The 12,192-nt window shown below is 45.3% G+C and overlaps 1 protein-coding gene across 12 annotated transcripts in view; it reads right to left on the bottom strand.

Annotated features, from left to right (window-relative positions):
- Positions 1-12,192, bottom strand: part of GGCX (gamma-glutamyl carboxylase) — a 36,091-nt gene that overhangs the window by 19,188 nt on the left and 4,711 nt on the right. For 6 of the 12 annotated variants that reach the window (XR_016229245.1, XR_016229246.1, XM_002709673.5 and 3 more), the window contains 2 exons: positions 7,027-7,105; positions 6,470-6,576 (listed from right to left, as the gene is read on the bottom strand). The exons of 2 other annotated variants lie outside the window; for them this stretch is intronic. Coding sequence is in view for 8 of the 10 variants with exons in the window: in XM_002709673.5 (XP_002709719.2) it covers positions 6,470-6,576; positions 7,027-7,105 (186 nt within the window). In the remaining 2 variants the exon portion in view is untranslated. The remainder of the gene's footprint in view (positions 1-6,469; positions 6,577-7,026; positions 7,106-12,192) is intronic. 4 more of the 12 variants (XM_089326186.1, XM_089326189.1, XM_089326187.1 and 1 more) reach the window with 1 other exon arrangement.

Genomic DNA, 12,192 nt, shown 5'->3' with positions numbered 1-12,192 from the left:
AAATGGACCTCAAAAATTGATCATAAGATTACACAGAAATGGCCGGCGCCGTGGCTCAATAGGCTAATCCTCCGCCTTGCGGCGCCGGCACACCGGGTTCTAGTCCTGGTCGGGGCACTGGATTCTGTCCCGGTTGCCTCTCTTCCAGGCCAGCTCTCTGCTGTGGCCAGGGAGTGCAGTGGAGGATGCCCCAAGTGCTTGGGCCCTGCACCCCATGGGAGACCAGGAGAAGCACCTGGCTCCTGGCTTCGGATCAGTGCGGTGCGCTGGCCGCAGCACACCGGCCGCAGTGGCCACTGGAGGGTGAACCAACGGCAAAGGAAGACCTTTCTCTCTGTCTCTCTCTCTCTCACTGTCCATTCTGCCTATAAAAAAAAAAAAAAAAAAAAAAAAAGATTACATAGAAGTAATCAAAAGCAAATGTACAAACTACTGAAATCCATGCAGGACATGAAAGAAAACTTCTCCCATGAAATTGAGATCTTAAAGAGGAATCAAAATGAAATGAAGAATTTAACAGACCAAAAAATGTAGTGGAGATCCTTAAAAACAGAATTGGTGAAGCAGAAGAGAGATTATTGGTCTTAGAAGTCAAAGCACAGGAAAGTATACAGTCAAACCAAAGACAAGAGGAAATTAGAAAACAAAAAACACTTTTGGGAACCTACAGGATACTATATTTAAAAAAAAAAAAAAAAACCTTTGGGTTCCAGGAGTTCCTGAAGGCATGGAGAGAAAGAAAGGATTAGAAAGCCTTTTTTTAGTTAAATAATAGCAGGAAACTTCCCAGGTTTGGAATAAGGGTCATCCCAATAGCCATGACACATTGTAATCAAACTCATCACAGTGAAACATAAAGAGAAGATTCTAAAATGTGCAGGAGAGAAATGCCAGATTACTTTCAGAGGATCTCCAATTAGACTCACAGCAGACTTCTCATAAGAAACCCTGCAGGCTAGGAGAGAATGGCAAGATGTAGTCCTAAGAGAAAAAAACTGTCATCCCAGAATATTATACCCTGCAAAGCTCTCATTTGTGAATGAAGGTGAAATAAAGACCTTCCATAACAAACAGAAATTGAAAGAATTTGTCACCACCCATCCAGCCCTGCAAAAGATGCTTAAGGATGTGTTGCACACAGAAACATGGTCATCACTACCTAAGAAGATAAAGGAAGAAAATCTCTCAGTAAAAGATCAAAGAAGTTGAAAGTATAAATTTGGAATATCTTCGGAAAACCGGCAGGGCAAAGTCATTACTTATCAATAGTCACACTGAATGTAACTAGCCTCGGCTGGCGCCATGGCTCACTTGGCTAATCCTCCACCTGCGGCGCCAGTACTCCAGGTTCTAGTCCTGGTCAGGGCGCCGGATTCTGTCCGGCTGTTCCTCTTCCAGGCCTGCTCTCTGCTGTGGCCCGGGAAGGCAGTGGAGGATGGCCCAAGTGCTTGGGCCCTGCATCCACATGGGAGACTAGGAGGGAGCACCTGGCTCCTGGCTTTGGATCCGGCGCAGCGCACCAGCTGTAGCAGCCATTTGAGGGGTGAACCAACGGAAGGAAGACCTTTCTCTCTGTCTCTCTCACTGTCTAACTCTGCCTGTCAAAAAATAAATAAAAAAATAAAAATAAAAAAAATAGAATGTAAATTGCCTCAACTGGGCACAGACTGGCTGAATGGATTAAAAAACAAAACCCATCTATTTGTTATCTACAAGAAACAATCTCACCAACAAAGATGCAGCAGACTGAAAGTGAAAGGATGGAAAGATATTCCATACTAATGGAAACCAAAAAAGAGCTGGGGTAGCCATCCTAATATCAGACAAAATAAACTTTAACACAAAAACTGTTACAAGAGACAAAGAAGGGCACTATGTAACAGGAAGATGTAACTACTATAAACCCATATGCACCTAATTACAGGGCACCTGGCTATTTAAAAGAAATGCTAAGGGATTTAAAGGGAGACTTAGACTCCAATATGATAGTAGTTGGGGACTTCAATACTCTACTTTCAGCAATGGACAGATCAACCAGACAGGAAATCAGCAATGAAACAGCAGATTTAACTGACACTTTAAACCAAATGGATCTAACAGATATCTACAGAACTTTTCATCCTACAGCTGCATAATACACCATTCTTCTCAGCAGTACATGGAATCTTCTCTAGGACTGATCACCTACTAGGCCATAAAGCAAGTATCAGCAAATTCAAAAAAAATCAAAATCATACCATGCATCTTCTTGGACCACAAAAAATGGAATGAAGCTGGAAATCAGCAACTCAGGAATCTCTAGAGCATATGCAAACACATGGAAACTGAACAACATACTCCTGAATGAAGAGTGGGTCATAGAAATCAAGAGAGAGAAAAACTTTCTGAAAACAAATGAAGACGACAACACAAACAAAAACAGTGTTCAGAGGAAAGTTTTTGGCAATTGGTGCCTAAACATCAAGACATTGGAAAGGTACCAGACAGGTATGCCCACTCTCACCAATGCTATTCAATATAGTTCTGAAAGTTTTAGCCAGAGCCACTAGGCAAGAAATAGAAATCAAAGGGATACAAATTGAGAAGGCAGAAGTCAAACTATCTCTAAAGGCAGATGACATTCTTTATAAAGAGGATCCAAAGAACTTCATTAAGAGACTACTGGAACTCACAGAAGAGTTTGGTAAAGTAGCAGGATATAAAATCAATACACAAAGATCAACAGCCTTTGTGTACACAGACAATGCAGTGGCAGAGAATTTTTTTTAAAGATTTATTTTATTTATTTGAAAGACTGAGTTACAGAGAGAGGTAGAGACAGAGAGAAAGGTCTTCCATCCACTGGTTCACACCCCAACTGGCCACAACGGCCGGAGCTGTGCCAACCTGAAGCCAGGAGCCAGGAGCTTCTTCCAGGTCTCCCATGTGGGTGCAGGGGCCCAAGAACTTGGGCCATCTTCCACTGCATTCCCAGGCCACAGCAGAGAGCTGGACTGGAAGTGGAACAGCCGCAACATGAACCAGAACCCATATGGCATGTTAGCACTGCAGGCGGCGGCTTTACCCACTATGTCACAGCACCGGCCCAGGACTAAATCTACAACCCAACATCATCAAATTATTAGAGAATATTGGAGAAACCCTGCAAGATATCGCAAAGGCAAAGACTTCTTGGAAAAGACCCCAGAGGCACAGGCAGCCAAAGCCAAAATTAACAACTGGGATTACATCAAATTGAGAAGTTTCTATACTGCAAAAGAAACACTCAGGGAAGTGCAGAGGCAACCGACAGAATGGGAGAAATCACTTGCAAACTATGCAACTGATAAAGGATTAATAACCAGAACCTACAAAGAGACCAAGAAACTCCACAACAACAAAATAAACAACTCATTTAAGAGATGGCCCAACAACTTAAACTGACATTTTTCAAAAAAGGAAATCCAAATGGCCGACAGACACATGAAAAAATGTTCAGGATTACTAGCCATCAGGGTAATGCAAATCAAAACCACAATGAGGTTTCACCTCACCCTGGTTAGAACAGCTTTCATATAGAAATCAACAAATAACAAATGCTGGTGAGGATGTGGAGAAAAAAGCACACTAATCTACTGTTGGTGGGAATGCAAACTGGTAAAGCTATGGAAGACAGTTTGGAGACACCTCAGAAATCTGAATATAGCCCTACCATACGACCCAGCCATCCCATTCCCTGGAATTTACCCAAGGGAAATTAAATCGGCAAATAAAAGAGCTATCTGCACCTCCATGTTTATTGCAGCTCAATTCACAATAGCTAAGACATGGAATCAACCTAAATGCCCGTCAACGAAAGACTGGATAAAGAAATTATGGGATATGTACTCTATGGAACACTACACAGTGGTTAAAAAAAAATGAAATACAGACATTTGCAACAAAATGGAGGAATCTGGAAAACATCATCCTGAGTGGAATAAGCCAATCTCAAAGGGACAAACATGTTCTCCCTGATCTGTGACAACTAACTGAGCACCTAAAAGGAAACCTGCAGAAGTGAAACTGAAAACTGACACTATGAGAAGCAATGCCTCGAACAGCCCTTGTCCTGACTGTCGAGGAACAGCTTACTATTTTATTCTTCTTAGTATTTTCTTTTTCTACTTAATACTATTGGTTGAGGGGCCAGCACTGTGGCACAGCAGGTTAACGCCCTGGCCTGAAGCGCCATCATCCCAAATGGGCGCCAGTTCAAGACCTGGCTGCTCCACTTCAGATCCAGCTCCCTGCTATGGCCTGGGAAAGCAGTGGAAGATGGCCCAAGTCCTTGGGTCCCTGCACCCACGTGGGAGACCTGGAAGAAGCTCCTGGATCCTGGCTTCAGGTTGGCACAGCTCCGGCCATTGTGGCCAGTTGGGGAGTGAACCACTGGATGGAGGATATCTATCTCTCTCTCTCCTCTCTCTGTGTAATTCTGACTTTCAAATAAACAAATACATTTAAAAAAAATCTATTTAAAAAAAAATACCATTGATTGAACTCTTAACACAGAATTCTCAGGTGTTTAAATCCAATTGAAAATTGATCCCTGTTAAAAATAAAAGGGAGGAGATATACAGTTCGGCACATGTTCCCTCGGACTTACCCCAAAGGGTAAAGCTAAAAACTTGCCATGGGACTCCAAATCCCATTAAATTGGCAGGTACCAATGCCACCTTACTAGATAAAGTGATCATTTTAAGTGCATAGCTGATCATAAAGATAGGATTAAGTGTCAAAGGGATTACATAAATAAGATCAAGTGTATGGTAATAACAATAGATGGAATTAAAAAGGAGAGAATGTTCCAACATGGGAAGCAGGCCTCAGAGCCGCGTAGAATGACAAACGCCCTAAACAGAACTCTGGCCTCAGAATCAGCCTTTAAGGCATTTGGATCTGGAGAAAAACCCCATGAGAGCATTTCAGGCATGGAAAGCCAAGACACTGTGGCAAAAAATGACCTACATGAAAGAGCTCTGTGAGATCCCAGTGGAAAGAAAGTGCCATCAAAGGAGGGGATACTTTTCTCTGAAGGGAGGAGAGAATTTCCACTTTGGTTATAGCCTTGTCTAAATAATGTTGGAGTCTGTGGACTCAAGAGGCTTCCATAGCCTTGGCAGCTCATGACAAGTGATCACTGACATCATAAATGTCAATTGTTAAATCAACAACAGGAGTCACTGTGCACTTGCTCCCCAAGTAGGACCTCTGTCTTTAATGAGTATGAGAATATCAGTAAAACTAGTCTTCAAACAGTACTTTATACTTTGTGTATCTGTGTGGGTGAAAACTGCTGAAATCTTTACTTAGTACAGAATTGATCTTCTGTATACAAAGATAATTAAAAATGAATCTTAATGAAGAATGGGATGGGAGAGGGAGTAGGAGGTGGGACAGGAATGGAGGTGGGAAGGCAGGTTTGGGGGAAAGAACTGCTATAATCCAAAATATGCACCTATGAAATTTATATTTATTAAATAAAAGTTTCAAAAAAAAGAAATTATGCGATATGTACACCATGGAATACTACACAGTGGTTAAAAAAAAAAAAGCCAGTTGTTTGCAACAAAATGAAGCTGGAAAACATCATACTTAGTGAAATAAGCCAGTCCCAAAAGGACAAATGCCGTATGTTCTCCCTGACCTGTGATAACTAACAGAGCTCCTAAAAGGTCATCTATGGAAGTGAAACTGACACTGTGAGAAGCAATGACTTTGAACTGCTCTTGTCTGAGCTGTTGAGGAACAGTTTTTTCCCCATACTATCATACTATTTGTTGAACTTTTTACTTTACACAGAGTTAATCATATGTATATAAAATCAACTGAAAATAGGTATTAGTGAAAAAATAAGAATGGGAATAGGAGAGGGAGGAAAAAGAGGGTGGGAGGGCGGGTAAGGTGGGAAGAATCACCGTGTTCCTAAAGTTGTAGTTATGAAATAAATGAAGTTTGTATTCCTTTAAAAAAAAAAAGAAAAAAAAAGAAGAAATAGGAGGAAGAGTGAAATCTGAGAGGCAAAGCTCTGTTCTGTAGTCAATAATGGTTTTCTGAGAGCAGAAACAGTGGCTGCCTATCTTCTCATCATCTTGACTGAAGAACCCCAGGAGAGGCCAGAGGCAGAGAAAGGACACAGACACTACCCCAGGCAACCACCAGGGGGCGTTAGCTCATGCACCAAGTCACCTAGTTATGGCGTTTCCTTTCCCTCTGAATTTTTTCCTTCTTGCCCACCTGACCATCAGTATCTCAGGGGCAAGCAGGCCTCAATCTTTTAATATCCTTGACTCTGCCTCTGCTGAAAAGGGAGATCAGTGAGCAGAGGAAGGCCAGCGGCAAATTCAGGCAAACTAGGGACAGCAGGCATTACTGCACACCTGAGGCAGACAGGGCACCTGCTCTGCACCTGGGCCACAACGAGGCCTCTATCCTGACTGCCACTCACTTGAAGGGACTGAAGAGCCAGTGTCGGGACAGGTGTTCCATGGAATAGCCTTCAACCCAGTCTGCATCCAGCTTTTTCACACCCGCAATGAAGTATACAATGAAGATCTGAAAACACAAAATGCAGCAGCAATGTTCAAACAAAAACAATCTTGTTTTCTTCTACAGATATCAAGAATGATATAAACTCTAATCTCAGTCCAGAGCCCAGGGAAGTACAGATCCATTCTGTTCATTCATTTCCAATATTCACTTAACCAACATGCATTTATTGACATCCTCTGGGTGCCAGACACAGCATTAGGCACCAAGAAAGGCATCACGAAGCACAGACATGGTCCTTTCTCTCATGAGGAGTCTCATCTAGCAGGAACAAAGCTCTACTCTTTCTGTGGCAAGGCGAGAGAACGCAGAGATTAGGAGATTGGGAAAAAGCCAGACTTGCTTTCTAGCAAAGGGAAAAAAGAGAAGACCCTGGGAGGCCGACGAGAGTGCAGCCTAGCAGCGGACGGCCATGCTGTTCACAGTGGCTCCTCCCTCGGCCCTGAAACCCCGTACCTGGCCTCGCAGCACTGCATAGTTCCAGAGGGGCACATGGGCATTCCTCTTACGGGCATTCAGCAAGCCATCCACAGACCTACGCCAAGGGAGGCAAGGGTTGAGGTGGGCTTAGCCCAGCCACATCTGCATCTTTATTTATTTTTTTAATTTATGTATTTGAGAGGCAGAGTTACAGACAGGGAGAGAGGTCTTCCATCCACTAGTTCACTTTGCAAATGGCCACAATGGCCAGAGCTGGGCCTATCTGAAGCCAGGAGCTTCTTCCGGGTCTTCCTCACAAGTATAGGGGCCCAAGCTCTTGGCCACAGCAGTGAGCTGGTTCAGAAGTGGAGCAACCGCCGGCGCCGCGGCTCACTAGGCTAATCCTCCGCCTAGCGGCACCGGCACACCGGGTTCTAGTCCCGGTCGGGGCGCCAGATTCTGTCCCAGTTGCCCCTCTTCCAGGCCAGCCCTCTGCTGTGGCCAAGGAGTGCAGTGGAGGATGGCCCAGGTGCTTGGGCCCTGCACCCCATGGGAGACCAGGAAAAAGCACCTGGCTCCTGGCTCCTGCCATCAAATCAGCGCGGTGCGCCGGCCGCAGCGTGCCGGCCACGGCGGCCATTGGAGGGTGAACCAATGGCAAAGGAAGACCTTTCTCTCTGTCTCTCTCTCTCACTGTCCACTCTGCCTGTCAAAAAATAAAAAAATTAAAAAAAAAAAAGAAGTGGAGCAACCAGGACTTGAACCAGCACCCATATGGGATGCCAGCGCTGCAGGTGGAGGCTTAGCCTACTACACGATGGCACCAGCCCTTTTATCTTTATTTTTTTTTAAGGTTTATTTATTTATTTGAAACAGTTACAGAGAGGTAGGGAAAGAGAGAGAGAGAGAGAGACAGACAGACAGACATGTCTTCCACCTGCTGGTTCACTCCCCAAATGGCCACAAAGACCAGAGCTAAGCCAATCAAAAGCCAGGAGCTTCTTCCAGGTCTCCTACATGGGTGCAGGGCCCAAGGACTTGGGCCATACTCCGCTGCTTTCCCAAGTGCATTAGCAAGGAGCTAGATTGGAAATGGAGCAGCCGTGACACAAACTGGCACACATATGGGATGCCAGCACTGCTGGCGGTGGCTTTACCTGCTATACCACAGTGCTGGCCCCCATCTTTAAAAAAAAAAAAAAAAAAAAAAATTTATTTATTTGAAAGAGTTACAGAGAGGTCTTCCACCCACTGGTCCCCAGGTGGCCACAATGGCCGGAGCTGTGCTGATCCAAAGCCAGGAGCTTCCTCCGGGTCTCCCATGCAGGTGCAGGGGCCCAAGGACTTGGGCCATCCTCCACTGCCCTCCCAGGCCATAGCAGAGAGCTGGATTGGAAGTAGAGCAGCCAGGACTAGAATCAGCGCCCATAAGGGATGCCGGCGCTCCAGATCAGGCCTTTAACCCGCTGCGCCACGGCGCCAGCCCCTATTTTTACTTTCAAAAGTGAGGATCCCATCTATCCCAGAAACATCTCCCACATCCTGAGACTGTTAAGACTTACATGAGCAAATACAATTCTCATTCAATCATAAAAGAAATATTACTACAGATGCTTCGACTTATAGTGAGGTTATGTCCCGATAAACCAACTGCAAGCCTAAGAAATCGTGTAAGTTAAAAATGTATTTAAGGGGCCAGGCCGGCGCCGCGGCTCACTAGGCTAATCCTCCGCCTAGCGGCGCCGGCACAACGGGTTCTAGTCCCGGTCGGGGCGCCGGATTCTGTCCCGGTTGCCCCTCTTCCAGGCCAGCCCTCTGCTGTGGCCAGGGAGTGCAGTGGAGGATGGCCCAGGTGCTTGGGCCCTGCACCCCATGGGAGACCAGGAAAAGCACCTGGCTCCTGGCTCCTGCCATCGGATCAGCGCGGTGCGCCGGCCGCAGCGCGCCGGCCGCGGCGGCCATTGGAGGGTGAACCAACGGCAAAAGGAAGACCTTTCTCTCTGTCTCTCTCTCTCACTGTCCACTCTGCCTGTCAAAAAATAAATAAATAAATAAATAAAAAATTAAAAAAAAAAAAAATGTATTTAAGGGGCCAGCGCTATGTATGGCGCAGTGGGTCTAGCCAAAACCTGCAGTGACAGCATCCCATATGGGCACTGGTTCGAGTCCCAGCTGATTCGCTTCCAATCTGGTTCCCTGCTGGTGCATTTGGGAAAGCAGTAGAGCATCCAAGTCCCTGGGCCCCTGCACCCACATGGGAGACCACAAAGAAGCTTCTGGTTCATAGCTTCAGCCTGGCACAACCCTAGCAGTTACAGCTATTTGGGGAGTGAATCCACAAAGAGAAGATCTCTCCATCTCTCCTTCTCTCTGTAACTCTTTCAAATAAATCTGAAAAAAAAAAAAAATGCATTTAACACATATGACCAGAGCAGGTGTTTGCTGCAATGGATAAGGCACAGTGGTTCAGATGCTCCGTGAGATGCCCACGACCTGTACTGGAGTGCCTGAGTTTGAGTCCTGGTTCTTCATCCAATTCCAACTTCCTGCTAATGTGCATTCTAAGAGGCAGCAGGTGACGGCTCAAGTACTTGGAGTCCTGCCACCCACACAGGAGACCCAGATTGAATTCCAGGCTCTGGGCTGCTCCAGCCCCAGCTGTTGCAAGCATTTGGGGGAGTAAACTAGTGGGGGATTTCTCTCTGTATCTGTCTCTGCCTAATAAACTCAAAAACACAGAATCTAATGAACATCATAGCTTGGCCCAGCTCACTTTAAACACAAACAGAAGACTTATGTTAGCCTACAGTTGGGCACAATCATCACATAAAACCTTTTTTATAATAAGGCGGTGAATATCTCCTGTAATTTATTGTATACTGACAAACAGATGGTTGCACAGTTATACTTTCAAACCATAATAAAGTCTAAAAATCAGGGGCTCGGGCTGGTGTTGTGGCACAGTGTGTTAAAGTGCTACCTGCAAGGCTGGCATCCCTTATGCAAGTGCTAGATTGAGCACAGCTACTATGCTTCCCAATCCAGCTTCCTGCTGATACGCCGAGGAAGGCAGTGGAAGATGGCCCAAGCACTTGGGTCCCTGCCACCCATGAGAGAGGCTGGGATGGAGTTCCTGGCTCCTGGCTTGAGCTTGGCCTTCTCCAGCCATTGCAGCTATCTGTTGAGTAAACCAGCAGATGAAAGATCTCTCCCTCTGAAATTCTGCTTTTCAAATAAGTAAATAAATCTTTTTAAAAATAAACCATTAAATTGATAATCCATACGAACAATGAAAAATTCAGTGTAGGGGCCGGTGCTGTGGCACAGGTTACGCCATTGCTTGCAACGCTGGCATACCATATGGGAGCTGGTTCCGAGTCCCCATAGCTCTACTTCTGCTCCAGCTCCCTGCTGATGCACCTGGGAAAGCAGCAGCAGATGGCCCAAGTCCGTGAGCCCCTGCACCCACGTGGGAGATCTGGAAGAAGCTCCCAGCTCCTGGCTTCAGCCTGGCTAGCCCCAGCTGTTGTGGCCATTTGGGGAGTAAACCAGCAGATGAAAATCTCTGTCTCTGTCTCTTCCTCTTTCTGTAATGCTACCTTTCAAATACAATGAATAAATCTTAAAAAAAAAAAAAAATGCAGTGTTTACCGTCAGTTTACAATTAATCAAGCAGGGAAGACAAGACTGCAGTGCTAGAAAATGACTACAAAATGGAATGAATGAACATGAGGGAGCATTGAAAAAGTTAAAAGTGTGAATAGGGCTGGCGCCGTGGCTTTCGGTTAATCCTCCACCTTGTAGCGCCAGCATCCCATATGGGTGCCAGGTTCTAGTCCCGGTTGCTCCTCTTCCCGTCCAGCTCTCTGCTGTGGCCCAGGAGGGCAGTGGAGGATGGCCCAAGTGCTTGGGCCCTGCACCTGCCTGGGAGACCAGGAGGAAGCACCTGGCTCCTGGCTTTGGATTGGCACAGCGACGGCCGTAGCGGCCATTTGGGGAGTGAACCAATGGAAGGAAGACCTTTCTCTTTCTCTCTCTCTGTCTATAACTCTACCTGTCAAATAAATTAAAAAAAAAAAAAAGTGTAAATAAATATATTCACGGTGTATTGTGAACATCTGCTATCCTATAAGAGAATTGATAAACTCAGGCTACTGATAGCAGATGGATTCTGGTGAGCTAGAAGCAAAGCAGGTCTTTCAGAAGTAGGAAGTCAGCAAAGGGGCAGCTTACACTTGTGGCTGGTATTATGGCACAGTGGGTTAAGCCACCGTATGCAGTACCAGCATCCCATATGTGTACCAGTTCCAGTACCTGCTGCTCCACTTCTGATCCAGCTCCCTGCTAATGCACCTGGGAAAGCAATGGAAGGCAGCCCAAGTCCTTGGGCCCCTGCACCCATGTGGGAGTTCCAGAAGAAGCTCCTGGCTCCTAGCTTCAGATCAGCCCAGCCACTGCAGTCATTTAGGGAATGAACCAGCAGATGGAAGATCTCTGTGTCTCTCCCTGCCTCTCTATAACTCTGTCAAATAAATACATCTTAAAAAAAAAAAGAAAAAATTTAATATTTAGCATAGAGGCCGCCACACGGAAAACCCTCATTAAATGATAGCTTTTTTTTTAAAGATTTAAAAGGCAGATCAACAGACAAGAATGACCTTCCATCCTTAGTTCACTCCCCAAATAACTGCAACAGCCAGGTCTGGGCAAGGCTAAAGCCAGGAACCAGGAACTCTGTTCCAGTCTCCCATGTGGGTTGCAGGAACCCAAGTAATTGGGCCAGCCATCTGCTCTCTGCTCAGGTGCAATTAGCAGGAAGCTGAATTGGAAACAGAGACAGGACTCAAACCAGCATTGATATGGGATGTGCGATTGGTGGCTTAATCTGCTATGCCAACACGAGCCTCTTAATGATATATATAAGTCTTAAAAATGCACAGAAGTCATAAAAGTGGGACATTCTCAGGGATATTCTGTCAAAACTGCCTCTTAATTATCTACGATCAGAGCCAGACATTCTGGATGAGTTTAAAGTTTTACAAAAGGAGCATCTAATGTAATGAATGAGACATAATGATTTTTAATAAATTTAATGTTTGAAATTTCCTCCCTGGACTCATCTCCTGACATTTTGTGTTTGTGTTTCAGTTAACAATGGGAACAATCTTTAAACTCATCTGCCCTGCCATCTTGTCTCTTAAC

This window comes from Oryctolagus cuniculus, chromosome 2 (genome assembly GCF_051225735.1).
Source record: "Oryctolagus cuniculus isolate XC-2025 breed Fujian yellow rabbit chromosome 2, ASM5122573v1, whole genome shotgun sequence".
Classification (NCBI taxonomy): domain Eukaryota; kingdom Metazoa; phylum Chordata; class Mammalia; order Lagomorpha; family Leporidae; genus Oryctolagus; species Oryctolagus cuniculus.
The sequence above is the reverse complement of the archived record's forward strand: the minus strand, read 5'-3'. Positions and strand labels throughout refer to the sequence as shown.